General features: G+C 40.8%; 1 protein-coding gene across 1 annotated transcript; it reads left to right on the forward strand.

The window, feature by feature from the left end:
• The first annotated feature begins 23 nt into the window (after positions 1-23).
• OBI1 (ORC ubiquitin ligase 1) lies at positions 24-27,988 on the forward strand. Its single transcript, XM_005283152.4, has 6 exons — positions 24-272; positions 9,763-9,898; positions 10,636-10,727; positions 12,892-13,140; positions 15,671-15,759; positions 25,599-27,988. Exons 1-6 carry the CDS (start codon positions 201-203, stop codon positions 27,151-27,153), a joined length of 2,193 nt encoding a protein of 730 aa, XP_005283209.1. The 5' UTR covers positions 24-200; the 3' UTR covers positions 27,154-27,988.
• The last annotated feature ends 9 nt before the right edge of the window (positions 27,989-27,997 follow it).

Consider the following 27,997-nt stretch of genomic DNA (forward strand, 5'->3'; position numbering starts at 1 on the left):
TTCCGCCTCTCTTCTCCTCCAGGGGAACATTTCAAAAGCGCGATTTCGGTTTCCTGTGTTGCGTTGCGGGTTGGACTCGCTGGCTTGCCGTACTCCGAGCTAGAGCGTGGGGGACTGCCTCTCTTGCCGCCGCCGCTGCTGCTGCTGGCTGGTGCCGCCGCCTGTGGAACTTCCGCGCTCGCGGGATTCGAAACGCCACAATGGCTCAGAACGTTCAGAATGTGACATTGTCTCTGACGCTGCCCATCACCTGCCACATTTGCCTGGGAAAGGTAATGGAGCTGCTGTTGCTGGGCAAAGCGAGCGGGGGTAGGGGAAGCCGGCTTGCACCTCCTCCCCGAAATGTGCTCGGGGGCTGGGGTGGGGGAGGCTCACCGCGGGGGGGGGAGAGTGCTGCTCTAAGGAGCCTGGCAACAAGTGCAGCCATGATCAGGGATTGGGCATGTGTCTGGATTTAGCGTTGTCCCTTTAAACAGGCTGCAGCTCCTAAAGTGGCGCCGGAGAGAGACAGGGGAAAAGTTGGGGATGGGTGGTTATGCCAAGGCGGGGAGGGATGACCGACCCACGCTTTGTGGTGTTTGCCGAGCCGGGATCGTGACTAGTGACGTTGTATTGCTAGCAATTTTTATTGCCACCTTTCGGGTTATGGGAAACGTGCGCTGCGCTTATTAAAAAAAATATTTCCAGCTCTGCGAGTTAACAGAGAGAGTGAGAGGGGAAATGGCCCTTTGGATGAGTGGCCCCCCAGACACGGTTTATCCCTCCACCTGAATGTGGATAAAAAGGCTTTTTCTTGCGTGTCTGTTGAGGTATTAGGACGCTGTAGAGTGGCGACTAATGTGTTCTTTGAGGCTGGGAACTGCATGTTAAAGAATGACTGGAACAAATATTTCAGGTGCTGGATGTGGAACAGAGTGGATCAAACAATGTGGAGCCAAATTCTAGTCTATGCAGCTGAAAAATGTTCCATTTTCCTAATTGAAGTTCTCTGGGGCCAGAATCTCTTCCCTTGGCCCTCGAGATTGGGGAGGGCTACTGCTGAAAGTTGGCATATTTCTTCAAGAACTCATTTTCATGACTGGTTGCTTTCCAAATTCACTTTTCTACTTCCTCTCGTCCACCCCAAAATAAATAAAAGACTTCATGAAGAGAGACTAGCACTAGGAAATAGATAGTCTTTGTGCTCAGGACTCTGACACTAGTTGGTTAGTGACCATGAAAAAATGACAATGATTTTTTTGCGAGATGTCAGGAGGAGGAGATGTCTGACACACAAAGTAGGTAGGCTGACACACAGCATAGGGCAAGCATAGTCCTGAGCCACATGCAGCTCTTTTACAGTTAAAGTGTGGCTCATGGAAAACCCGCTCCCCATTCTCCGCCTAGCAGCCAGGGGTGGGGGGAGCTTGGGACTTCTGCTCTGTGGCGAGATGTTGGACTAGGTGCTTCTGCCCTGCAGGGAAGGGAGTCTAAAGAGCCTTAGCCCCATGTGTGTGTGTAGGGGGGGGGACCTTGGTGCAGTTGCCCCGTGCCCTGACAGGCACTGCCCCGTGGGACAGGTTGTGGCTCTCGAATGTCTGAAGATTATTGTATACAGCTTGGAGAGTCAGTAAGTTTGGACACTCCTGGCATAGGGGATGCCCAGACTCCAACTGCTCACACTTGTTAAGAGTCTCAATTCTGATCTGGATAGAGAAGAGAGTAGTTCATTCGGTGTCCATGTTGGCTATTCATTTCTTGCCTTTTCTGCTGAGACTCAACAAGGTCTTGTTGGTCTTATGGTCATGCTTCTGATTCTATGGATACCTGCTTGCAATTAACTGGAGGAGACCATCAACAAATTTGTAGGCTGTGGTACAGAATGGCTTTTCTCCAAAATCTGTGCTTTGTTCTTTAGAACAGTGGTTCTCAATTTTTTTTTCTGTGGACCACTTGAAAATTGCTGAGAGTCTCGGAGGACCACTTAATGATCTTTCCAAATGTTGTTTGTACCATAAGCTAACTATTGTAAAGCGCTTTGGATAAAAGTGCTATATTAGAAAAAAATTAATTAATGTTTTGTTCTACAAATAAAAGCACACAACTCATATTTTAATATCAGTAGTCTTACCTTTCCAATTCGATAGATGTGCCCTCTCTCCCCTGCCGCAGCAGCAGCCCCCGAGCTGGGGCTGGGAAGGGGGGGGCTTTTCCTCTCTCCCCTGCTGCAGCAGCCCCCGAGCTGGGGCTGGGAAGGAGAGCAGGGGTCTCTCACCCGCCACAGAGCTGAGGCTGGGACGGAGGGCTGTCTTAGGCAGCAGCTGCAGCCCTGGAGCGGGGGAAAGTCGCCTCTTTCTCTGGCCACCGCAGCCCTGCATGTCCCAAATTCCCCCCACTCCCTCTTCTCACCCCACTGCCCCCTCCCATGTACCCCTTATTTCCCCCCCCCCCAGACCACCACCTCACATGTGCGTCTTCTCCAGGGTCCAGGCACCTAATTAGTGGAGACACGCCTGTGCAGCTCCACTAATTAGGTGGGTGGCCCTTCATTCTCTCGTGTGCGGCTGCCTAGGCGCTCACCTTAGCGGGAACTATCCGCAGACCACCAGATTGGAGCTTGCAGACCACTGGTGGTCCATGGACCACAGTGTGAGAACTCTGCTTTAGAATCTTTCCACAATACTTTAAGTTCAGTACATCTTACATCAGGATAAATGTGTTGACATTATAAATGGACCTGGTAGTAACTCCTGCGGTTGAGGATGTTCAGTTGTTTGTAACTTCATCAAACTTTAGCCGTTCTGGGTGAAACTTTCCATACTAAATGTTTGCTCTTAGCTGAATTTTTTTTTGAAAACTTTTTTCAACAAAAAGCATTCAGAACCAAGAACAAGATTAAGGGGAAAATATGTTCTTTTGCTAATGTAGTACAAATTCTTACAGATGTTTTTTGTTGAAAAGTTCTTGTGCTTGAAATTTGGCAGGGGAGTCATCCTAGAGTCAGAGAGGTGCCTTTTGCTGTCCCATGAAAATTGTGCAGGGTTTGGATGGTATGTGATAAATAAGACATGGAGCCACACATTCAGTGGTGAAGGTAAAAAGAAATATTGAATGAATACTCATTAACTGAACGCCATCCATTCTGTGCACGGACTGAGGCAGAAGTCCTGTGGGGAATAAATAGTGTGTGACCAAGTAATTAAAGATTGAATCATAATATATATGCACAGGGGGTGGGGTAAGAAATGAATTAAAATTGTACAGGTGACTTTAATTCTGGAATTTCATAAGTTTTGAATACCTGACATTGCAACCTTAATATTGTTTTAACCCAAATGTTATAGTATATTTAAGTTTTATTTTAACTGTGAGCTCTCTGGGTCATGGGCTGTCTCTTTGTTCTGTGTTTGTACAGTGCCTAGTACAATGGGGTCTTCGGACTAGGGCTCTGAGGTGCTACAGTTATACTGCAATATTGATGGTTCTTGAATGTATTGCCAGCTGCCCTACTTTAGCTCTTGAAGACTTCATCCTGTTTTCTGAACCACCCTTAAAGAATACTGCGCATTATTCCTTCAGTTTTATTTCTTCTGTATAGGCAAGGCATCCAGAACATTGTTTCCATTTTTATTATCTGAAGGGTTGACAGCTTGCTTGGGCTCAGTGCTGCACTCATTGAAATCTATAATAAGTTTGCCCTAGACTTGTGTAAGATACGACCAATGGCCTCAGTACATTTGCTACTCAGCTAATTTTTTGTATTTAAAAAAAAAAAAAAAGTTTAAGCACATTGTTGCTGTAAGAAAGCAGAGTGTTAAATAAACCTTAATTAAGCAACTGCTTAACTGATTAGCCATACATGTTTCTTAGGGTTCTTTTTAATTCTGATTGCTTAACTAAAGAAAAGAACTCAAGAGTTGTATTTAGCTTTGTAGAGTTTTCTTAAATATTCTTAACAGCAACTAATAGTATAGGATATAAGAAAACAAAAAATTGTATTGGACTGTGACCAAGTCATCAAAAGCTAGAAAACTGGTGGATATAACCATTCACATTTTCAAGATCAAATCACAATAGAAAATAACACTTGTACTCAGTCACTAACTTGAGAAGATGACTTTGTTTAGAGTTTTGATTGAGTTCTTCAGATTGGAGCCTCACTTGTGCCAATTGGTTATCAACTCTGGTGTTGCTAACACAAGAGGGGAATGCTTGGGGGGGACAATCCAAAGCTAAAGCACAAGGCAATTTGGTCAGTCGCTTTCATGCCATTTCACCAAGATCTCCATTTCACCAAGATCTCCTTCCCAATGGCTCTATAGTGGTAGGGCCGGCTCCAGCATTTCTGCCGCTCCAAACAAAACAAAACAAAACAAAAAGCCGCGATCAGCGGAGGCAATTGGGGGTGGGGGGAAAAAAGCCACGATCGGCAGCGGCAGTTCAGCGGCAGGTCCTTCCCTTGGCCGCCCCAAGCACCTGCTTGTTAAGCTGGTGCCTGGAGCCGGCCCTGTATAGTGGTCAGCCATTCTAACCTACTTTCCCACAAATTATATTAGCCCCAGAATCTGACTAATCCTCCTAACTGTCTAGCATATATTCCTACATTTATGACAGACTGCATAGACTGAGTGCAGTTCAAAAGGCTTGTACTCTTGGTCTGTATTTGTGTCTGTATGAAATGATTAACTAGGGTAGACACTTGTACTGCAGTGTTCTGCAATCTCAGTTAACAAACTTGTTCAGTTTCAAAGCTACTCTAGGACAATCTTGATTGGAACCTGTTGCAAAACAAGGAAGTGAGGTTTTTACTCACGAAAGCTTATGCCCAAATAAATCTGTTAGTCTTTAAGGTGCCACCAGACTCCTTGTTGTTTTTTTAAGGACACACACCGTAACTCTGTGAAAACCTTTAAAGTACATACACAAACATGTACACTTCCTACTAATTAGATATCCAGTTTCAGGAAGTGGTCAATTGATTTGGGTCATAATCCAAGGGAAAAGGCCGCTTATCACCAGATCTTTGCTCCAACGTCAGCAGCTTTCAGCTCAGTTATTGTTCACAGCGGAAGTTAATGCTGCAAATGCAGGTGAAGCGAAGGACAGACACAACTATAGTCTTTTCCTCGCATACTAGCGGGCAACCCAAATTGCTGGAAAATAGAAAGAGACAGTTAAAGGTACATATCCAGCATAGTTACTTGATGTCACCAGAGGACTCCCAGGTAGCCAGCCCAGGATCTCAGTCGTCTCCCTTCCAGGTGTCTTCAGCTTTCGGGAAGCAGTGTGCTGCAGGAGATGGCCATTTTCTCCCATTTCTGCTGGGTGTTTCAGCTTGGTTCCTCTTCTTGGAGATGCTGGTGTGGATCAAACAGATGTTGATCCAGGCCTCTGGACATTTTGAATCTTTGACAACCAAAATGAGAGGTATTCTCTCTCCCTGTATAGTTATCACCTTTTGAGTTCTTGCAGCTAGGACTAGAATTTCCCAGTCTCTTTGTGCAGCACATCTTCTCACACCAGCTTGTGTAAGACAAGTTAGGCCATAGCTGTTGCTACAACCATCTTGGGACGTACTGTGAACACCAGCTAAATTGCTTCAGTCAGCAGCTTACCTCTGCAAATTGCTTTCCATGGGCCCCTCTGCCTGCTGTGCATCCTTTAGCCATCTTTGCAGTTATGCTTGCTCAAGTTGCAGTTTCTACATCCGTGTTCTGCTAGCTGCTAAAATGTTCAGTTTAAAGTTCATCTAGTTATACAAAGAGCCTCTATATTCTTTGCTCTTTTAATTTGTTTTAGCAGTCCATTGCATAATGCAAAATCACATCAAGAACTGTTGTTTTCCAGCATGGCAGAACAGCTGTATAACTTTTCCATTTCTGTTCTTGTTTTAACAACAATGATGGGGCCTCTTTTATATGAATGAGTTGACGCTGTGCATTATTAATCAGTTACATTTCTGATTATTCCACTCTGTGATCAAGTGTCCTTATAAACAAAATTTTTGGTTTCAGTTCCTTTTATTTGCTCCCTCTTTCAGCATAGGTATATTTCACTGACTTGATAGTTTAAGCATGCTTGAGTGCAGATATTAGCCCTACTTGTTCACTTTGTCACTAAGCTTAGAAATCAGTATGATTGCAACCCCTTTTTCTCCCTAATAGGATTGCTCATGAGATAAGCCCTGTCATTAAAGATTACAATATTTTGCCCAAACCTGTATCACTTATAGCCGACTTCCCTTTATGTGTATAACTTCTTTTAATCAGAATATTAGAGTCCATCAAGTTCCCTATTTTTCAATACTGCATCTGGCAACATCATATTTTAATGTTTCGTATTCATGTTTTGTTCATTCAAAGATGGTGGGGGGGAGAATCTCCCCTCCCCTTCCCCACCCCCATTGTCTCACCAGTATGTTCTTGTGAAAAGCTGCAGCAACTCTAAGTTTCCTCAGGCTATCTGAAGAAATCATGCCTGTTAGACCTGGAGTTTTTTGTCTGATCCCTCTGTCCTGTCTCTTCTAAACAGCCTTGTTGCCTGCAAAATTCATAATGGTGACTCAGACTTTGGGGCCTTAATTGCTACACTGGTTTCAAAGTGACATGAATGTATGTGCACAGGATTAGAAACTTCCAGTTAGCTGTGCAAAAAGCCTGTCTAATAAGGTAGTTAACAGACATTTTGCATGAAAGAATAGTAGGATCACCCATGTCTCTCAATCCTACCCAGATAAGCTATATTTCAAAAAATAATAATAATAATGATAATTAAACAGATTGAGGAACTGGACCTCTGCCCAATGAGGTTTAAGCCACAAGTTGTATTTGAATTATACATTTTAGCAATGCCTAATAGTGTTATACAAAAAATGTTTTTGGATAACAGATCTTGATATTGTAATAGAGCTTTTATTGTTGCACTTATGACTTTGTTTAGATATCAAAGTACTTCTAAAAAAAACCCTGAAATGAAAGCAGTGTTAAATCAGGAGCACAATGCCCTAGACGGTACTAAAATGTAACTTGATGTTTTGCTTAAGATATTGTGATGTGAATGTTGACTCTTTCTAAGTGTGCTCCCGCTTCAGGTTTTTGGTATCTTGAGGTCTTGAAATGAATCTTGCTATTTAGCTCTGTGTGTGTGTATGTATAATATATATTTTTTTTATTATTGTGCTCTACTGTTTTTAGTTTTCAGTCTTTGGTAGCTGTGCAACTGTTCTAAGGCTGCTTCTGAGGAGAAGGAATAGGGGTGTATTAACAGGAGTGTTGTATCTAAGACACAGGAGGTAATTGTCCCACTCTACTTTGCACTGGTGGGGCTTCAGCTGGAGTACTGTGTCCAGTTCTGGGCAACACACTTTAGGAGAGATGTGGATAAATTAGAGAGCGTTCAGAGGAGAGCAACAAAAAATGGTTTAGATTAGAACATCTGACCTATTAGGAAAGTTTTTTTTTTTTAAACTGGGCATATTTAATCTTGAGAAAAGAAGATTGAGGGGGGGGAACCTGTTAAATCTTCAAATATGTTAAGAGCTGTTATAAAGAAGACTGATCAATTGTTCTCCTTGACCACTGGAGATAGGACAAGAAGTAATGGGCTTAATATACAGGAAAGAACATTTTAGGTTAGATATTAGGAAAAACTTTCTAACTGTAAGGGTAGTTAAGATTTGGAATAGGCTTCCAGGTTGGGGAATCCCCATTATAGGAGGTTTTTAAGAACAGGTTGGTCTAGGCTTATTTGGTCCTGCCTCAGTGCAGGGCGCTGGAGATGTTGTCCTCTTGCAGTCCTTGCCAGTCCTATGTTCTATAATTCTATGAAAGCAAAAAAAAGCTACTCTTCTGGCTGATGTGTGGGGAAAATAAGGTAAGACTGTTCGTAAAGAGATGTACTAAGCAACCAGAGTACTTTAAGATTAAGATTCATGATTTTAGAACTTTTATTGTAACCAGGGAGTCATAGGGCTGGTTTAAATACAATCTGGAACCAAAATAACTAAATTAGTTTTAAGACACAAGGTGGGTTAGGCAATATCTTTTATTGGACCAACTTCTTTTGGTGAAAGAGACAGGTTCTCAAGCTTCACAGAGCTCTTCTTCAGGCCTGGGCTAATAAATTGGTCCAATGAAAAATATTACCTCCCCCATCTTGTCTCTCTAATATCCTGGGACCAACAACACTGTAAACAATGGAATAAATCAGTTTAACACTTCTTTGGTGCAAGTTTGTGTATGGACACTTCAGTCACATAATTCAACTTGAAATAATTTAATTGAATAATGAGAATAAATTAGGTTAAATGTCAAAAGACCCTCTTAATCTGAAATCGGTGTCTACATTTTAAAGGTGTGAATTAAAATAATTTGATTATTTGGATTCCACTTTGTTCATAGTTTTTCAAGAGTGTCATTTTGGAAGTTCTTAAAACAATGTTAATGCTGTAATACAACAGGGACATGAGAGGTGAATTGGTGGATGGACTGACAGTAGTGGGCTTGATTCTGTTCCATCTGAGTCCATTGTTTTCAATTTGTGTAGGATGGAGTTTATAGGTATGATTACTACAAAACACATCCAATATGGCTTTCAAATAAATTACTGGCTATCCTCTTTATTTTCTCTTTCTTTTCTTTTCTCCCCTCTCCCCCATTTCCATCTGTGTTATGGCTTCCTTCTTAATGCAGCCAAGGAAAAATCTTGAAAATGAACAGTTTTATTTAAAAAGGTATCATATTTCTGAAGTTCTTGTTTTTTTTGAACTTTGGTTTTAATTATTTCCTACCTGAGGCATTTTAGTACCTAAAGCGATATCTAGTGTTATTTGTCTATTTCCAAAGTAGATATTTTGGATGGAAATAGAGGGTGATTTTGTTTTGGTTTTTTTACTGTTACGTGAGTTGAAAGTCTTCTTAGAAGCATAGGAATCAGAGCTAGGTTTAAGAGATTTGAGAGCATGAATTAATTTTCTGAAACATAGCCTCACTTTCTGTAACAGGTAAATATCGTATTGAAGTGCAGATTCTTCCTTGCATAGTTGGTTTTGAATCCTGATGCCTGTTTGTTTCCAAACAGAATTTAAATTAATGAGAGAGAGTGTGAAATGTTTTTAGTAATATTTTCTAAACACTTATTACTGTAAACGTGGTACTTTGTTTTCCCTTCCAAAGCAACAAACATCTTGTTGAACTCTATACATTTGTGATCCAAGAATTTAAGTGAAAATTTGTACGTAAATGTTCATGTTGCATAAGCTTTCAGTTAGCCACCCTGTGCTGTTTTGCAGTGTATTGCACACCGATATCACACCTTTAGAAAGAGAAATGGGTTAGTGATCCCTGGACCTACTAGTTGAAATCCCAGATGGGTAGATTTAGCTCCTCATCCTTCCAAAGTCTATTTCCAGACAGTGCAGGTGAGACCTTAATCCTAGATACTCCAGTGGCAGTTCTTGCAAGAACACGGGTTTGACTTGTGCCAAAAACCTTTCCTATTCCCTCCGTTTGTGAATCCGTTGTTGCTTGTCTCTAGGTGATCCTTGACCTAGACATGGCTGCATTTCAGTGGGACTATCTGTATATTAGTTTATGAAGTTCTTTGGGAGTCACTTTGAATGAAAGATACTATACAATGTACATGAAATATGCCCTTTGATCCATTTTTACTGTTAAATCCAAATATCTCCTGAATGACAGTAGTAATGTATAATAGACTAAAACCAAATAAACTTAAAATATTTTACAATCTCTTTTTTTTTTTTTTTTTTTTTTTTTGAAAAAGGTCCGCCATCCGGTCATCTGTGTCAACAACCACGTGTTCTGCTCCATTTGTATTGATGTGTGGTTGAAGAACAATAGTCAGTGTCCGGCTTGTAGGATCCCTATCACCCCTGACAATCCCTGCAAGGAGATTATAGGTAAGGGCCTGTTAGCCACTGAAATAATGTTCCAATATTTGCTCACAGATGAGACTCTTCCTTGGTGAAAATGTGTCCTAATGTTTTCCATACTGTTTCTTAGGCATGTTTGGCATAATCATTTATAGATATGGGCCAACATGTTTTAAAACACAATGACTAAACGGGTGATTTGACTTTTCAATGTGCTTCAGTGGGCTTCAATAACTGTCAGTCTTTGAAAGTGTTGGCCAGAGAGCATAATTGTTGGAAGTGGACAGAACCATTGTACATCCTGCCTATGTATTGCGACCCCCTAACCCAAGGAGAGAGCACCTAGCAGGAATGCCAACTAGTTCCATACAGAGGCTGACTAGATACTTCTTTTTTTCTGAAAAATTATCCTGAAGTTGAGTCTGAGTTGCAAAATTTGAATGAGGGACCTGCACTTCCCAGAGTTTGGAAACATTCTCATCTGGGTTTTTTGTTGAGACTCCTCTCTACATGTTTAAATATTTAACAAGCGTACTTAATAAATAAAGTAGGCTTGATTACTAACCCTCTCTCAAAATGAGCCGTCTTCCTAGGTAATTGTAGGTTTGATTTCCCCTTCCCAGTGGAATCTAGCGGTACAGTTTTCTTTAAAACAAAAATAGGAATCTGAAGTCACATGGAGAAAAATGATGTATTTTACTAACTTTGGATTTGGACTGAAAAACAAACCCAGTAATAATGCTGTTTATCTTGCATTGCTGTAGGAGGAACAAGTGAAAGTGAGCCTATATTTAGTCCTACAGTCAGAAAACATCTTCGTAAAACCAGACTTGAACTGCTCCACAAAGAATATGAGGTAACAGCAAAGATCACTTCCAGATGAACAGCTTTCAACCTTATCCTGTTACGTACAACTCTTCTCTTTAATTTCTACACTTTCTTTTTAAGAAAAGCTTCATTTTGAACACACACTAAAACTCAAATTTATCTCCTAATCTTATTTTGAGTTTGTGTTGATTTAAGATTAGGACATAATTTGAATTTGTGTGGATTCATCTCCTAATCGAGACTTCAAGGTGGGAGTTTCAGAAGAACTTGGCATTGGGGCTTACCCTGCTCCCACTGAAGTCAATAGCAGCTTTATTATTAAGTTAGTGAGAGCAGAGTTTAGGCCAAGTACTTAAAAAATCCTGCCCATAGACTTTAGTCCCTTTTTTACACCACACACACCCACACACCCCTCTTCATGCGCCTTAAGTATTTTTAATGCATGATGGTTAACTTGTGTCTTCCTGCTGCTGCACCCAAACAAGCATGTCTGTGCCCAGAGGTGCAAGAAAGTGGGCTTCTTCTAAAGAAATCCCTCTGGACTATGAAAGAAAATCATTTATTGGAGAAACACTGTCAACTTGCATTTTTGGACATGGACTAATTTTTTTTTTTTTTTTTAAATGTACAGAGTTTTTCTAAAATGACAAAACACTCAGCAGATCTTTCTGCTCCTCTTCTGCGTAAAAGACCTCCTGTGAACAGGGGAGAGTCGGCGGGTATGCCTGGGTCCATGCTTTCTCTGCCCTCCTCTGTTCATATGGTTGCCTGCTGCCTTCTCTTCAGATTTTGTGAGCCTGGTAGGAGCGGTGTAGAGATAAATACTCCAAGTTCTAAACTGTTCCCTGAGACCTGTGATGTTGTCCTAGTGAGGGAATAAGAGGAGGCAGAAACAGATGTGCTCCAGCTGCTCCCAAGGTCTTTGGAAGAGCCCTGCCAGGGGAGCTCCGAGCAGTGGAGCCATGCAACCTGATGGCACTCGACTACAAGCATTGGGTCCAGGTCAGGTGGGAAATCAGCTGGACCCTCTTGGGTCCGGTCAGCTCTACTTCTCCTGCCACTGGGGTCAGCGCAGGGGTGGCTGCATGCTGAGGAGCAGCAGTGCATCTCGCTCCCCAGCACAAATAGCACAGCAAGGACTGGCAGCCAGTAGGAGCAGGGTCTGCAGCTGTTGCTGCGCTGACCCCAGGCAGGAAGCAGTGGCAGCTACTCAGGTTTGGGGGGAAGAGTCAGAGGCAAGTTTGGTCAGAAGATGACGTAACCTTCTCGGGTCGGGTGGGCTTGGGCCTGGGTCAGGCCTAAAAGTTAGGCCCGAGGAGACCTCTAACCAAGAGATCCCTAATATGCCTGTCACATCACCCCCAAATGTCACTACACTTGAGAATTGAAGGGAATAAATCTCCAAAACTCAATGAATAGTTTCTCTCTGTAAAACGTGGAGGATCCAATGCAGAAGATCAAGTGACATTTTTTTTTCATTTCTGAATCAGTGCAAGACCTAGGTTTTTATAAGTGTGTATTCTCCTGTAGTCTTACTTTCCACAGCAGTTTTGACCACACACATGCTTTCATGGCTTTAGTATAGAGAGCACATGAACAGCTATTGCCAAGGTATCAGGCACAAATAGGCTTTCCCATAACCCTCTTCCTTCCCCCACCCCTCCAAGTGTTTGTTTTTGGCAGCTGATGGAAGTCTACATTTTTTCCCCCCTACATTCTTGTCTCCAAACATGCAGCTTTTTCTATACCTTGGTCTTTCGTAAGATCTCTTCCCCTTTTCTCATTCTTTAACAGCAGCAAATGAGGTAGCAGACTGTCCATGTGAGCACACTGTGTAGAGGCCGGCCTCTCAAAATGTGCACTCCAATGGATAACGCTTCACTGTGTAAAATGTCCAGTCCACATATAGTGTTATGCGCTTGCTATATATAGTCAGAGGGAATTCCTCTGCCCATCGCTGAAATCCTAAGCTACACTCCAGAATGCAGCCTTCCAAAACCTGTCAATCCATTGGTGCACTTTGAAAAGTTCTGTAATGAATTCCTTGCAGGCAGGGCACCCATCCTAGTGTCCAGAAGATCTCTATACATAAAGCATTTAGAGAATTAAGTCCCGAGATAATTGCTGTTAATTTTTATATCTTTTTCTGGTTTGTTGCATTCTTGTGCTTCCTGGGTTTGTAACACTTTCAGGATGAAATAGAATCCTTGCAGAAAGAAGTGGAAGAGCTAAGAGGTAAAAACCTTAGCTTGGAAGCGCAGCTGAAAACAGTTCTGGATCCTGGGGCCTTGGGTCTGTGTAACACACATGAAGAAAGTCATCGGCCTACAGATGAGGCGAGCCGAGCTAGCCCAGAAACTGTGGAAGAATGGACCAAGAAACTTAAAGCTGCTAATGATCTATATGAGAAAGTGAAAGATGATGTGGAAAAGTTAAAGGAGGTAACAAATGTCTGCTTCTCTAATCACATAGCAGTGTAATTGTTTCATGTTATTCAAATGGGGTGAGGGTCAGTTTGACCTTTTGAGTACTTCATAGCTCCAAAAGGAACAGAGAGAAAATAGTGACTATTGATGTTTTTGCTTGTTCTAGTCAACCTCGCATGTGACTTTCACCTTGTCTGTCATCCCATGGCTCAGTAATTGGATTATACTAGCACTTGTTTTCAGTATTGAGGACCAGAGTCTTCAGCTTGAAACAAATTATAGAATATATCTATTTTGCCAAAAACAGCCCAATTGCCTTAAACAGATTTTGCATTATTGCCCTTCTTGCTAGCTAATATTTTCGATGCAGTTTGCTGAAACAGAGTAACTTGACCCTTTGACGTAAAGACCTGAAAAAGAGTTCTGTGTAGTTTGAATGCTCGTCTCATTCACCGACAGAAGTTGGTCCAATAAAAGTTATGACTTCATCCACATTGGCCCTTTGACCTAAACTAGACAAGCATTAGCACGTTTAGGACCAAAAGATCCTATACTGGAGACTTGTAAATTTACTCTGCACTCCCTGCAGTATTTGGGACCTATTTTGTTGATGCTTTTTAGGTTTCTTGACTACAGCGTAAAGCAAAACTTGTGATTTGGAGGGGAAAAGAGACTAAAAACCAGATGAAAACAAACTTAAATATTGAAATCTTCTAAAACACACTCTCAAGGGCAAGGAGAATTGCCTAAAACAGTTTGAATAAGAATGACATTTCAAAGTTAACTTGAAGGACAAATTGAGGAAACTTAACTTGTATTTATTAAAGATGCTACCTTTTTATTTCTTCTGTTTTTAATCTTGGATTGCCTCCTGAAAACTGAAGCTTTAGCATATTTAGGATATATCATTTTTTACAGTATTAATATTAAGGATTTATACCTTCTAAATGCTACAAAGATTCCGAGGGCCAAATTCTACTGTTACACCAGTATAAATCCAGGACAGTTCCATTGCAGTTGATGGAGTTGTTCTGGATTTGCATCAGTGTAATTGAAAGCATATTTAATCCAAGACACATTCTGCTTTCAGTTACACTGATGCAAATTTAGAACAACTCCATTAACGGCAATGGAACTGTCCTGGATTTATACTGGTGTAACAGCAGAATGTGGCTCTCGGAGTCTTTGCAGTATTTAGAAGGTATAATTGCTTAGTATTAACATTGAAAGCAAACAAACAAAAAAGTAGCAGATTATTCAGAGTCTGGTGCATAACAGAAGGAACAGGGAAGAAGAAGGGCTTTGATCACAGAACTTTTTTTTAATTTAATTTTATTTATTTGTTTGTTTATTTTTGAGGCTTTAAGTCACAATTTTAGCATTATATAAACTGTGTAAATACCTCCATTTAAGGCAGAGGTTCCCAAACTTGGTTTGTTCAGGGTAAGCCCCTGGCGGGCCGTGAGACGCTTTGTTTACCTGAGTGTCTGCAGGTACAGCTGCCTGCAGATCCCAGTGGCCACGGTTCGCTGTTCCTGGCCAATGGGAGCTGCGGGAAGCGTTGGCCTGGCCCACGCAACTTCCTGCAGCTCCCATTGGCCGGGGACGGCAAACCGCGGCCAGTGGGAGCTGCGAGCGGCCATACCAGCGGACACTCAGGTAAACAAAGCGTCTCACGGCCCGTTAGGGGCTTACCCTGAACAAGCCGCGAACCAAGTTTGGGAACCCCGATTTAAGGTTATGAATCATAAGTCTGCTGGGTCCTTGGCGTTCTTTCCAATTTATCAAGATTGAGCAGCTTTCAAAGTGCAAGGAGTTTCTTCTCCCTGTTTTTAGGCCTTTTGCATTAGTTGGAGACTTGAAAAAAAAAAATGTAGTTGCTCTAAAAACATTGCAGCAGGAAAACTTCTCTTGACATGAAGTATCTTGTTAACAAGACTGTCCACTGAACTGAGAAGAAGAAATTGACCTCAATTCAAAGAGTGAGCGAGGCAGTAAATCAAGAGTCTTAAACTTAACATCATGGCAGCTATGCTGAAGGAAGACTGCAAGTAGTTTGTCATAAAGGATTTACGTCCATAGGATAACTAAGCTTTTATTTTTTTAGAATCAGAGTAATCTTACTCTAGTTTGGAGGGGAGAAAAGCTGTTCAACATTAGTTTTGCTGATACCTGCACATTGTAATGTTAATGTACTTAAAGTATTTAGTCATGTGAAAAAAAACATGGAATTGCCATTAGTACATCCCCTTAATGACTCTCTCTACTAACGAACATAGCTCTGTTTATTTCCCTAGATAGGAGCCTTGCAGTGTATTTTGGGGATATAAATAAAAAATGTCTGTTCTCTATTCAGTTTTGCGAACCATTTCCCAGGGTAATTTTTAAGTGGTGTCCCTGTCTGAGGGCTGTTTCCTAGCTGCAGTTTCCTAATGCTGTCTCTTTAAAAAGAGCAAACAGCTTGTCTTATAAATATTATAAGCCAGTTCTGTTTTTACTCTATACTTAATTATTTTTTACCCCCCCCCCCTTTTTTTTTTTTAAGGCAAATAAGAAACTGAGACTGGAAAATGGTGGCCTTGTGAGAGAGAATTTGCGACTGAAGGCTGAAGTTGATAGTAGATCACCTCAAAAGTATGTAAACATTTTAAAAGTGACAATATTTTATTCATAGACCATTTTTATCTATTGTGGAGCCTTAGCTTAAAATTACGGTGATGTATTTAGTGTTGTGCATGTGGCTTGAATCTGAATTTGGCGTTTCCCTGTGCACAGACCTGAGTGTCCACTTCAATTTTAGCAAATACATGTAATGTACAATCTCTGTAGTATCACCACTGCATTACCTGGGCTGTACTGTAGGACTCAACTTCAGCTTTCCTTTTCAAGAAATGTCACTTCTCTTTCAAGCTGGCATCAGACTCTCTTTGGCAGAGGGGGTGGGATTATTACCAAGTGACCTACAGCAACAGGTAGTTTCTCTTGTTTTTTATAGTGTGTGCCTGAGCTCCTTGTTCAGTCGAAACTCTACAAGTCAATGAAAGTTTTCTATGCGAGTAAACTGCAGGATTAGGCCTCTTAAATAGCAACTTGTCACTGACTTCGACTGTAAATTTACCATTTTAAACCATTAAAACTTTGAGGACAATGACATCAAAAGGCAGAGACTGTCATGCTGACTGCGCTTCTCTGCTGAGGTGTCTGTCCCATGCTCATCACGGGCGCACTACAGGAAGCGTTTCTTCCAGTTCTGATTTCTTTAAATCAGATTCTCACAGGTTTGACACCAGTGTAACTCCACTGACTACAGTGAAGCTATTCCTGATTTCATGTTCAGGATAACTAAGAATCAGGCCCAACACTTCCTTTCCTTTCCTGGCTTTGTGGTGTTACAGGAGAGTGAGCTGGTTCCCATTCTGGCTCACACATTGACTAAATTATTCACCAGGATGAAATCCTCCTCTAGGTGGAGAGCCAGCACAAAGCCTATATGTCACTAAAACCCGAGAATGGAACTTCTGCTTGGCCAAAAGTCTGATAATGTTTGGGACACAGAACACAGTTTGTGTGGTGGGTTTTTATTTTTAGGGAGGGGGGTCCCTCTTTCTGCCGCTCCCCTCCTTATCCCCAAAGATCTCAAGATGAGTTTGCAGGGTTGGTAGTTAGTTGTAACTAAAAATTATGGTTTTCTGAGCAAATCCTGGAGAAATAATTGAGATTATAAACACTGAACCCCACAATGCAACATTAGGGGTTCTTTTCTTTGTTTATCTAGTACAGTGATTTATCTGAGCAATTACTTTCAGTGTGTACATAGATTTTGTATGCAGAATCCTCAGAAAACAGTAAGGAATGTGGGAAGCCAGCTATTGTTGTTTGTAATGGTGTCTCATTCCAATCTAAACTAAATTTATGCTTGAATCTATTCCTAATCTAGCAGTATTACTGTTGTTTCTCTTTAAATCACACTTTTTAGTGAGCTGACGGAAGCAGAGCATGGAACTTAAATGATTAGTTTATGCAGTTACTACCCTTATCGTTAATTTGCCTACAAAAAGATTTGTCAGTACTCATAGTTGCATTATCCTAAAGTGGAGGTCACCTTGTGTATCTCTCACTAGTGAGAGTTTATCTAAATATTGCACCACAAGTCATCTCCTTTGCTGAAAACTTAAGCACGTCGAAACATTGATGGCAGCTGCATTGAAGATCTTTTTTGGAAAGATCCATTTATAATATTGACTTTGTGCTTGTAAATTTATGGGAAAACACAACCTGCCTCTTTGTTGGTTAATATAACAGAATCCAGATATTATTAGTGATATTATTAACTTCCTTTTTTGCAACTCACAAGCCCTGCTGAGGAATCTTATTAATGGCCTTAAAAAGAGTCAACTGGTAGCTCCACTAGGATCTAAAAGTATTCTTGGGAGAAATTCATCTTGATAATATTTACTTTTTACCCAAAGCGAGAGATGGAGCTGGCCTATCTACCCAGAGTATTCTGTATTTTATGATTAGTTAGATTCAAATTTGTTTTAACCAGCTCTATATCGGCTTATTAGGTATCCTCAGCCCTGAATATTTAATTCCTTCTCCTGCCAGATAAAATTCCAGTCTGAGAAGCTTTCGGTAACATCCAGAATACAGTGGCATTAATGCGTTTTCCCCCCCTCCCCCCCCCCCCCCATCCATTTTAATCTCATGGTTTATCTTGCCATTTATTTTTAAAATTTTGGGCACTGTAATCTCTGAACTTTGCATAAAAAATACTATTTTGTTTAACTCTAAAACAAATTTTGTTCACTGTTTCCTAAATATATATAAACAAAGCCTGGAAATATTTAATTATTATAAACAAAACCAAAACTGCTTTGAGTCTTTTTAAGGTGAATTGGATTGGTTTCCCACAGAGCAATCGTGAAATTACATCTGTAATGTGGCAGGAAGAGTCTTGATATGTCCTGTAGAAAAATCAAAATTGTTCATTGTTGTTTGAACTGGCATTCCAACTTCTCTAAATAAATTTCACTGAGAACTTCAAAATAATCTTTGCTCTGGCTAACTTGGGTAAAGATAGAAACTCGTGTCAGCAGTGGACTTATTTATTTATTTTCAAAACTGATAGGAATTTGTCTTTGTCAAATACGATAAGATTGTCCCTTATTGCAATAGATTTTTCTACCCCTGCAGCATCCTCTCCCTCCTCCCTTCCCCCAAAAAAGTTGGAAAAGGAAACACTGTTTTCCTAGTTCAGTTGCTGGAGAACCAAGTGGCCTTGTGAATGAATGGAAGGCCCCTAGTAAAAGGAAGTATGACAGGTTGCACTATGCACAGTATACAGTACAGAACACATGTCCTTTCTATGGTTTCAAAACTGGACTCCCATCTCTCAGACTTTTACAGCAAGAGTGCTCTTGGGACAGTACTCTGAGACCAACTGCTATCCGCTTCCAGGAAAGACACCCTTCTTCAACTGCCCTGAGAACAGATAAGTCCAGTATAATTATCTCCTGAGCTTCTGTGTTGTGGGACAAAATTCTGAGGAAAATTTCAGCATTCTAGGTGCAGAAGTTTTAATCTCCAGCAGCTGAGTCAGGACTTGCAAACCTTATGGTCAGTTTTGTGGGATGCCTCAGAAGACCTCATCCTTCTTGCCTTGTGATACTTGCCATCCTTGGATGCAAACTGACTTTGTTAATTTTTGGAGAGGCTCTGAACACAGTTGTTTGGCCTCTCCAACCCTCTTAGACCAAAAAGGAGGTTCTTTTCAAATGAAGTCCAGGTGGTTCTTGGAATCCAGCAAGCAGCCTTTTTTTGCTTCTTTCTGGATTCTGTTCAAATCCTACTTCTACAACTCAGAAATAAACAACACCACTTCACGCAACAAATAGGGCTCAGCCATCCTTCGTGGCCTAAAGGAGATGGACACTTTTCTTTTGTGTTAGGGATTGATCATGAGGGGAAGAGGCGTGTGTATGTTATGTGGTTGCCTACAGAAGATGAAAGGGGATACTTTCCAATGTTATGTGAATATGTTGATTTTTGCTCAAGTTCAGTGTGTAAAATGTACAAGCATGTATTTCTGTTTCAAGTTAGATGGACTAGAGTTTGAACACTGCTCTTCCAGACTTTCCGCTGTGAACCATCAGTGTCTGTTAATGGAAAACAATGAATGATAGGCTCTACCCCAAACGTTCCTCACTGGGGCAAGGTTCCAACATCTGTTCAACTACTCTTGCTTCAGATTTCATAAAGCCACATGCTTGATAGCTCTTGTTTCTTGGCCTGTCCTTGATCCTAGTGGTCTTCTCCAGGCTAAGCAACCCAGAAGAGGAGGGGGATCCACTTGGGAATCACTTCCTGGATGATCCCATCAGGGCTCTGTCCTTCCAGGAGACTGTCTGTGAAACTTGCAGGATGTTGCTGATGTTTCAGCATCACAGTTGCTTATTGAAGCTGGACAAAATTTCACTGGTTCCCACACCAAATTTTGCCTCACTTCAGGGCTGTTTTCCTAATCCACCAACCTAGACCTGCTGGAGAATAGGTACCACATTTAATTTCCCCTGTTCATCTCCAGACCAACAGTTTCCATCTTTCAATTCTTCAGATTATTCAGGCACAGTTATTGGGCTTGCCTAAACTCCAGACCTCTGGAGAACTGCACCTCCATGTTTGAAAACCATTAAGAAGAGTCCAGGCACCTGCTCACCTGGCAGCTTCATCCATTTCTTGTCATGGTGGCTGTTGGAAATATAATCTCCTAGATGTTGAAATTCCTTTTCGGAACCCTCTGTGATGAGGGGTAGCAAAAGTCTAAATTCCTTATAGACTGTTACCATGTTTCCTTCTCATCAGTTAGTCATTCAGACCCGAGCTACATATGTCACTTTTAAAATCTTTCCTTGTATATCAGTCCCTCTAGCCTCCAGTATTTTGTTATAGTTCTTACTAGAGCTTCCTCCAATTTCTCAAAGTCATCTTGCTATGTTCCAAAAACGGTTGTATCTATGTCCTATAGAGACCGTTAACTCCCTGCTCCACGATTGGCCTACCCATGTATGCAGCCCAGACTTGCATTGGCTTTTGTTTGTTTGTTTTTTTTTGTTTCCTTATTGCACTGCATACATTTCTTATTTACTGTCCACTATTATTAAAAAGCCAGTGCAAGCGTCATTTGGTGTCATTGTTTTCCAGGTACCTCCTGTCCACTGAATATCTTTGTTCTATGTGCATAGGGTTTTTTTTCCCCAAGCTGAATCTTCTTTCAAAAAAAAAAAAATCCTGTTTTCTGCCTGTTTTAAATGAGTCCTTTAGTATTTCTCTTGCAGCTGGTGTTGTGCTGCTACATGCAACATGATACCTGCTGGAACATTCGTACCTACATACAGGGTCAGAACGACAATCTCAGAAGTTGTAATAAATTTTCTCCTGGACATCGTTAGGGATCACTTTATTATAATATCCATATCAACACAGTGGGCAGAGAGACTCCCAAGTATGGTCCTTGCTTCAGCCATTCACAACATGGCTGTATTGCTGCTTTTGGTCACTGGGACCTGTACGCTGCTGTTCCTTGTTACCTTATCTTTCCCGAGATCTAATTTTTTCTCCTTCCTGCTTGCTGATTCCCAGTAGTCATCCACACTGATGGAATATCAGTGCATGAAAATGAGACAACTTCCTTTCCTATCTGCAAACTCTCCTTTTGCTAATACGCTTCTAATATGCTCAACCCCCACACTGAAGATCCTCCCTAAAAAGTGAACATTGTTGTTTGTTGTTCAGCTTCAAACCTTGGACTCTCCTCTGGGAAAGGGAAATTCCTGTCCCCGTTCCCCAGTCCTCTTAAAGCAGTGTCCAAAAATATTCAGCCAGAGCTGGTGTAGCTTAATCTTTTAAGGACAAGACTCGCTCTGTAACCAGCAAGAGTGGTTTCAGGAGGTAGTAATTAGACTAATTTACCTTTGAAGAAGAACATTTGGCCCATTTTTCACATTTATGTATTAAAACGTCACAACACAGCTATTAAGAACTAATCGGTGCAGAGCACTAACCTTGCTTTCACTAGCCTCCATGCCACTTGGTCCTGTGATGCTCTAAGAAGTCTTATTCTTTCAAACGTAGCATCCCCTTTCCTCTCATTCTGTATCTTTCACGTTCATCCCACTTTCCATCGCCTGCCCCCCCCCACCCCCGCTCACTTCCTGGTACACCCTGTCTTCTGTTGGTCTTGTGTTGTTTAGCCCCTTTTGTCACCCATAGTCTATTTTTTTTTTCACCCTAGATCCCAGTGTCTCCCTGCTTACTTCTCCCTCCTTTTCCTTCTCTTCCAGGGACAGAAGAGGAGCTGCTGTGGCGATGTAGCCTTCTATCTTTGGGGAGGAGGTGCTGCTGCTGAGAGGAGGAGGATAGTGTTGCATCTCTTTGTGCTCTGCACCCCCTCCCCCCATACCTGCTTCCTGCCACAGAGCAGCTCCTCCCCTCTCTCCTGCCCCTCACCCTCTGTAACTAGAGGACAGTTTAGCAGAGGAGCTGCCTCACCTACCTGCAGAGTTCACAGGAGCCCAATTGAGCCTCTTCTCCTCTCATCCCCCCCCCCCCTCCCCCTAATGAATCAGTCCATGGACCCCCTCAAAATCTAGGAGCCCACAGGCTTCAGAGGCCCTGATAGCTAGCCCCTGAACAGCTGCTAAGATAATAATTCCAGGGTGGTTTAAGTCTATTGTCTTGGGCTTTGCAGGGTTTTGTAACATATACACCACATCCCCCTCCCTCACTCCACACCCTGTGGGAGATTCCTGTGTTTCATGGGAGTATATACTAGAGGGCTGTGGGACTAGTTGCTATTTTGATCTTGAATTCCTGGTTTGTCACCTCGAAATCAAAACCTCCATGTTATTTTAGTGCTTTGTATATGGTTAAAATACAAAGGGCTTCTTTGCTTTAGTAGTTTCTTATACTTACTCTGTTGTATAAGTTTAAACTATGCACGTACAGAGCTGAGGGCATAATTTGGCTTGCAGAACAATTATTACTGAGGTGATGTGGGAAGGAAAGAATCTCAGCTGAGTTTGCTGAGCTGGTAGTTAGAAAAGCATAAATTTATTGACTTGAAACTAAACAGACTTGATCTGGAGTCAGTAATAGACAATAAACATGAGTCCGAACTGCCTTTAGTTTTACATTGTCACTTTTCTGAGTGAGAACACACTTTTGAATCTCACTTTGATTTAAATATGACAGGGCTATTGAAGAACAACTTGCAATAATATCTGCAAAGGAATGTCCGTTCTTGTTACTCAACAGAAATACTTACAGCTGGTAACTTTTTGCAGAGGTAGATGAGAAACTGGCTGTTTAACTGCTCATTGCCAGCTTTGACTTGCAATATTTTTGTGGATAAAACTCGACTGAAGAGAGAACTTGAGAGAGGGAGTGACTTTATATATTTCTGTTGTGTGGGACCGTGCGTATGGACCTCATTAGGCTGGCAGCCTTCTACGCTTGCTGGGGGTGAAAGGATGAATTTGAGACACAGGAATAAACTAGATACAAGCTTCCTTTATATATTACTGTTGGATTTTTTTAACATTGAAAATATTGGAGACAGAGTCTCTCAACAAGCATTATTAAGTACTTGCCCCAAAACATTCACATTGCATATCTGCAGTTCTGTTGATGGGCTTCTCATGATATCCACAAGCTGGAAAGTAATTCTCCTGAAAGTGTTCGAACCTATCTATGTTCTTGGCACGCTGACTTGGAGCTCAGATGTCAAACAGACTGTTGTTTTTGTTTTATTTAATTTTCAGATCACAACTTTCTTATTAAGACCAATGTGTGGACAGTCACTATAACTACATAGAACTTTTCCTGGCCATCGAGTAATTTACTTAAATATTTGAACTAATATGGCTGGCTGGGGGAGGAAAAAATAGTATGGAACCCTTGAACATTTGGATTTTAAATGCACACAAGCCTCAAAGTAGGGATAGAAAGTTGCTCTACTACTTTGATGCTTCATTGCGGGTGTAACTATTTGTAGGTGGTCTGTACGATGCTCCTTTTTCTAAAAACACAAATTCCCAGACACATCTCCCTACAACAATTAACATATTAGCAATGCTGCTTGCTTTTGAATGACAAACTTCATTTTTTCCTGAGGCACGTGTTCTAAAACTTGCACTTGAGACTACAATGCTTCCTCTTGGTAAGCAAATTTGAGGTTGTCACTAATGCTATTTGCATTAAATAAACATATTACACAGTTTTTCCATTAAAAAAATTGCCAGGTATGCATATAAATGTAAAACATGTTTAATTTCTATGTTAAAGTGTCTGTTACAACAATCTCTGGAAAATTTTGCTTACTCTGCATAAGCAATTTTCATTTCTCTCTAGTGATTACACTTAGCTTTTAAGCTAATCATGACTTTAGATTTTGTGTGTGTGTGTGTTGCCATATCAGATGAGACACTGCATCTACTGTGTTAGCTTATACGGTGGCCTATACCAAAGTCTTCAGAGGAAGCAAAAATAAATACAGCACAGTGCCCCTGGCCTGGGAAGCAGGAAAAAATCTCTTCTGCTCCTTGCAGTGCTCAGATAACTCACTGTGGCGTATTTGATTTATCTCTATTTGAGTTTTGAAATTAAGGGGAAAAACAAGCCAAAATATGTTGACATATTGTTTTTAATGGAACATAGTGAACTTTAAATCTAGTCTGGTTTAAAAAAAAAAAAAAAAGAGTGAAAAGTGGCATCGGGTACTCCACCTATCTGAGTACCCTGCCAACATATGTGGATTTAGAATCAGTGTTATTTCTTTTTAAAAACATTTTCCCCTCCCATACTGCTACATATGAAAGACCCACATCATGGGGAAGATGGTGAAACTGACTATACACAAAGTAAACCAAATTCAGATATTGTGTTATTCTAGGTTGACTGTCTCCCTTTAAACACATGTAATAGCGAAGTTATTCCTTATTTACAAAGCAATGTATGGCTAAGTATGGAAAGCTTCTCTTGTACTGGTTTACCACTTTGAGCTGAAAGTGAGATTTGTAGCCAGTTCCGTAGGTGGGTGTAAATCACTGTTTCCTCCCTCTCGTAGCACCAATGAGGTTGATGCTGTATCCAACTTCTTCAGGAGTTTTGAGCACCCCAGGCTTCCATTAGCTTCGGCTGTAATTGTTAGCGTACACCACCTCTGGAAAATCAGTCAGCTGGTGTTCAGGGATCAGAATTCAAGAATCAAAATCTGACTCAGTCATTTGCTGGCAACACACATGTTGCTCTGTAGCAATGCCTCTGGCTGTTTCAGAGATGATATTCACAGACTGGGGATGCACCTGCATTCAGAACTCATTGGCCTGAGGGTTGTGATAAGTAGGGCTGGGAAACAAAAGTTTGGGGATGGGAAAGAGGTTCCTTATATGCACAGAGGCTCCAAAGAGGACCTTACATGCACAATCTCTGTGCCTGGTAATAGTCTCTTGTAAGAGTGAATGTAAATCAGTGCTTGTGCATAGGGGGAAAAGCAAACAGCCCAGCATAAATAGATGATGTGGTTTTAAAGTGGCTGCAGGTTTTTCCCTCCTCATAATATCCTAACTTAATTTGTTTTCTTTCTGTAAATTAAAAGTCTCAGATGGAGCAGGAGATTCCCTCATGTCTACGAGAGAGAGAGAGAGAGAATCTACACTTTCTTCTGTAACTTTGCAAATTAAAATTTGCTCTAGCTAGAAATTGTGCGAACATATTATGTGCAACTCTTGCAATCACAAATGCCAATTTTATATATTGGAATCCAAGAAGTGTAATTAGATTGACATTACAATGGTAAAACCTATAAAATCAGGTAGCACTGAACTAAGTTAAAGTACATGTGAAGCCCAAGGAGAGGCTAAGATGAATGTAATTGAAATGGTCCAAATAAGTATTTAAAACCACCTCTAAGGATTGTTGCAATTTCTGAATTTCATATTGGCATTTTATATTTGACAAGGTGACATTGTGTAAGAAATGTATCGTAAAACTCTGCTGTACTGTAGGAAAATGATTGAATGTAAATATTTCAAGATGTGGGCCACCATTCAAATGTTCCCATAAATCTTTGCCATTGTTTTAGGGGATAATTCTTCATGCATATTTGAGTTGAATTGATAGATCCAGCCCCTGGAAGGGCAATCTTCTGCTTGTTATTGCTTCACTATAACTTTGAGTGGTAGATGTGTTTCATGTATTCACCTCCACCTATACAATATGATTTTTTTCATTACTAGCTGGTAACTACAATCCTGAATGGGACTATATTTTTGCTTTCAAATTAACGTGGTGTGTGTTGACAGTATTGTCTCTTCTTGAAACTAGATTAGGAAATTTATTTGTGTCAAGGTTTGAAAAAAACGTAGAACAAATCAATTCTTTCAACTTAACGTTTTCTCTCTTCACATTTCTTGCAGGTTTGGTAGGTTTACGGCAGCTGCGCTTCAGTCCAAAGTAGAGCAGTGTGAACGTGAAACGAACCGTCTGAAAAAAGCACTGGAAAGAAGTGACAAGTACATAGAAGAACTGGAGGGTCAGCTTACGCAGCTGAAAGGATCAAGTGGAGAAACCCAAAATGTGAGTACTGTTAGTGAGAGAGCACTTTTCACAGATAATAAAGGAAGTGAAAGCAGTGAAGAAGACATTGCATCATTGAAAAGCCAAGTAGAAAGACTAGAGAAAAAGTCTTTAACTACCAGCCAAAGTGCTGACAATCTTGAGCAATTGTCAGGTAATGGACTCTTAGATAGTGATGGCGCTTGCTCAAACTCTGCTAGTCAAGACAGTTCAAATGAGCCAGTCACACACAGTCGTCCGACAAACAAAGAACTATTTTCAGGGTGCCAGGAAGTTCTCCTGGATATAGCTGCTACAAATATGGATGCCTGCTTAGAACCACAGTGGGATAAAGGTGAGGATTGTGCACCATATAAAGATGAAGAACTTTATGAGCTTCCAGCACCATGTACACCTTCTTTGTCTCTCAGTTGTCTCCAGTTGAACACCCCTGATATCAAAGAGAGTCCTCTCGTAAAACAAGAGAGTACGGGGAAGCCATCTGCCTTTCTAAGGAAACTGGAGTTTGATGATTTTTGTGACACTTCAGATGATTGCAACAAAGATTCTCCAGAACATAGTGCAAGCCCCTGCAACAGCCAGAAGAAGGTGACTTGTTTTACTTCAGCAAAGCCAGTGTTTTGGAATAGCTGCTCAACAAACTATGCTGAGAACTTAGATTTTGAAGGTTCAGAGCAAAACACAATTACTTGTCATTCAGGAGAGCCATCGGCAAAGTCCAGCGATAAGCATGAACTTCTTTTATCTAAAAGATTACATACTATCCGCTCTTCAGAAATGAACCGCACAAGAACATCCAGTGAAGCATCCATGGATGCTGCTTACCTTGATAAAATTTCGGAGCTGGACTCCATGATGTCCGAATCTGACAATAGCAAGAGTCCCTACTACAACTTTAAGTCCTCTGAGCTTGAGAATCCTTCAAAGTCAACACAGTGTTCTGAACTCCTGAATGAATCAGATAAGAAGCTGGAAGAAAGGAACAAACAAAACAGTGTAAAATGTCCTGAATCAAGTGAGCAATTGGTAGATTGGAAACCTGCTACATTTTCAATCCTCTCTCCATCTGGACTAGAGATGAATGAACACTTCCCATTGTTTTCAGGCCGAAATTCAGAAACTAGCGAAATCAAACCTCAGAACTGTTTATTTCAAAGAGAGTTTTCCCAAAGTTTTCTTTTCAGTAACTCGCAAAGGCTATTTGAAGAACAAAAGTTGGGTTCCTCTATTTTTAAGGTGTCATCTGAGATTCATAATCTTCACAACCAACTTCAGTCTCCTTGGGCTTCTTCCTTTATTCCTGAAAAGAAACATAAGAGTGTCAATCAGTCGACCAAAAGAAAAATTCAAAGCAGCCTTTCTAGTGCTAGTCCCTCAAAAACTACTAAAAACTAACTCTTGTTGAATTGAAGTTAGTAGTCTTAGTGCCAACATGGGAACATTTAAAAATGTCCAAGTGAACTTGATTTCTGGTGAGTTCCATGTGACCTGATTCTGTCTCTTTTGAAAGCAGAATGTTCTCTCAGCACCTCAAATTGTTTCACTTAGAGAAGAACCATTCAGAGCTTTCTTCTTTGATAGAAGGTTTTGTTTTGTAAATTTATTATTTTTTTTTTAATTGTCAGGTTATGTGAAGTTCTCTTTGAGCAGCAGTTATGTCCTCCTTGAATATGACCAATTTTAAATGTTCTTGTTAAACCAGCCCTTTATATGGGAAAGAACTTGCTTTTAAAAGTTTAATTTCCTATGCTACACGGTAATGGTAATTCTTGTAACGCTGCTACTGGTAATAATTGTTCACTTGCCATAAAACACTGTAAATTCTTTTTGTAAAACTTTACTTCCTGAGGAAACTGCTACTGCTGCTTAGACCTATTTGCATGGCACTATTCTATACTGAAACTGTAGTTAGTGTGTATATAATGTAGCAGCCTCTCTCGTTTCAGCATTTCAGTTAGAAAACCTGTCCTCTTCCTTAAGACTGAAAACATGGCTTTTTTTTTTTTTTTTTTTTTGAAGTTAAGCACAATTTTTTAAATTTAGTTTCCACAAAGCATTGTTATTCAAAACATATTCAGTACGCCTGTGTAGACCATAAAAATGGGTTTGTATGCTAATGACTTGTTTACCTAATGTGCACTGAACATTTTACATTAATACTGTACTGTTTTACATTAATACTGCATGCTTTTCTATGTGAATTGAATAAAAGATGTCATAAGCACTATAATCTTTGATG

The sequence above is a fragment of the Chrysemys picta genome, chromosome 1 (assembly GCF_011386835.1).
Source record: "Chrysemys picta bellii isolate R12L10 chromosome 1, ASM1138683v2, whole genome shotgun sequence".
Taxonomy (NCBI): Eukaryota; Metazoa; Chordata; order Testudines; family Emydidae; genus Chrysemys; species Chrysemys picta.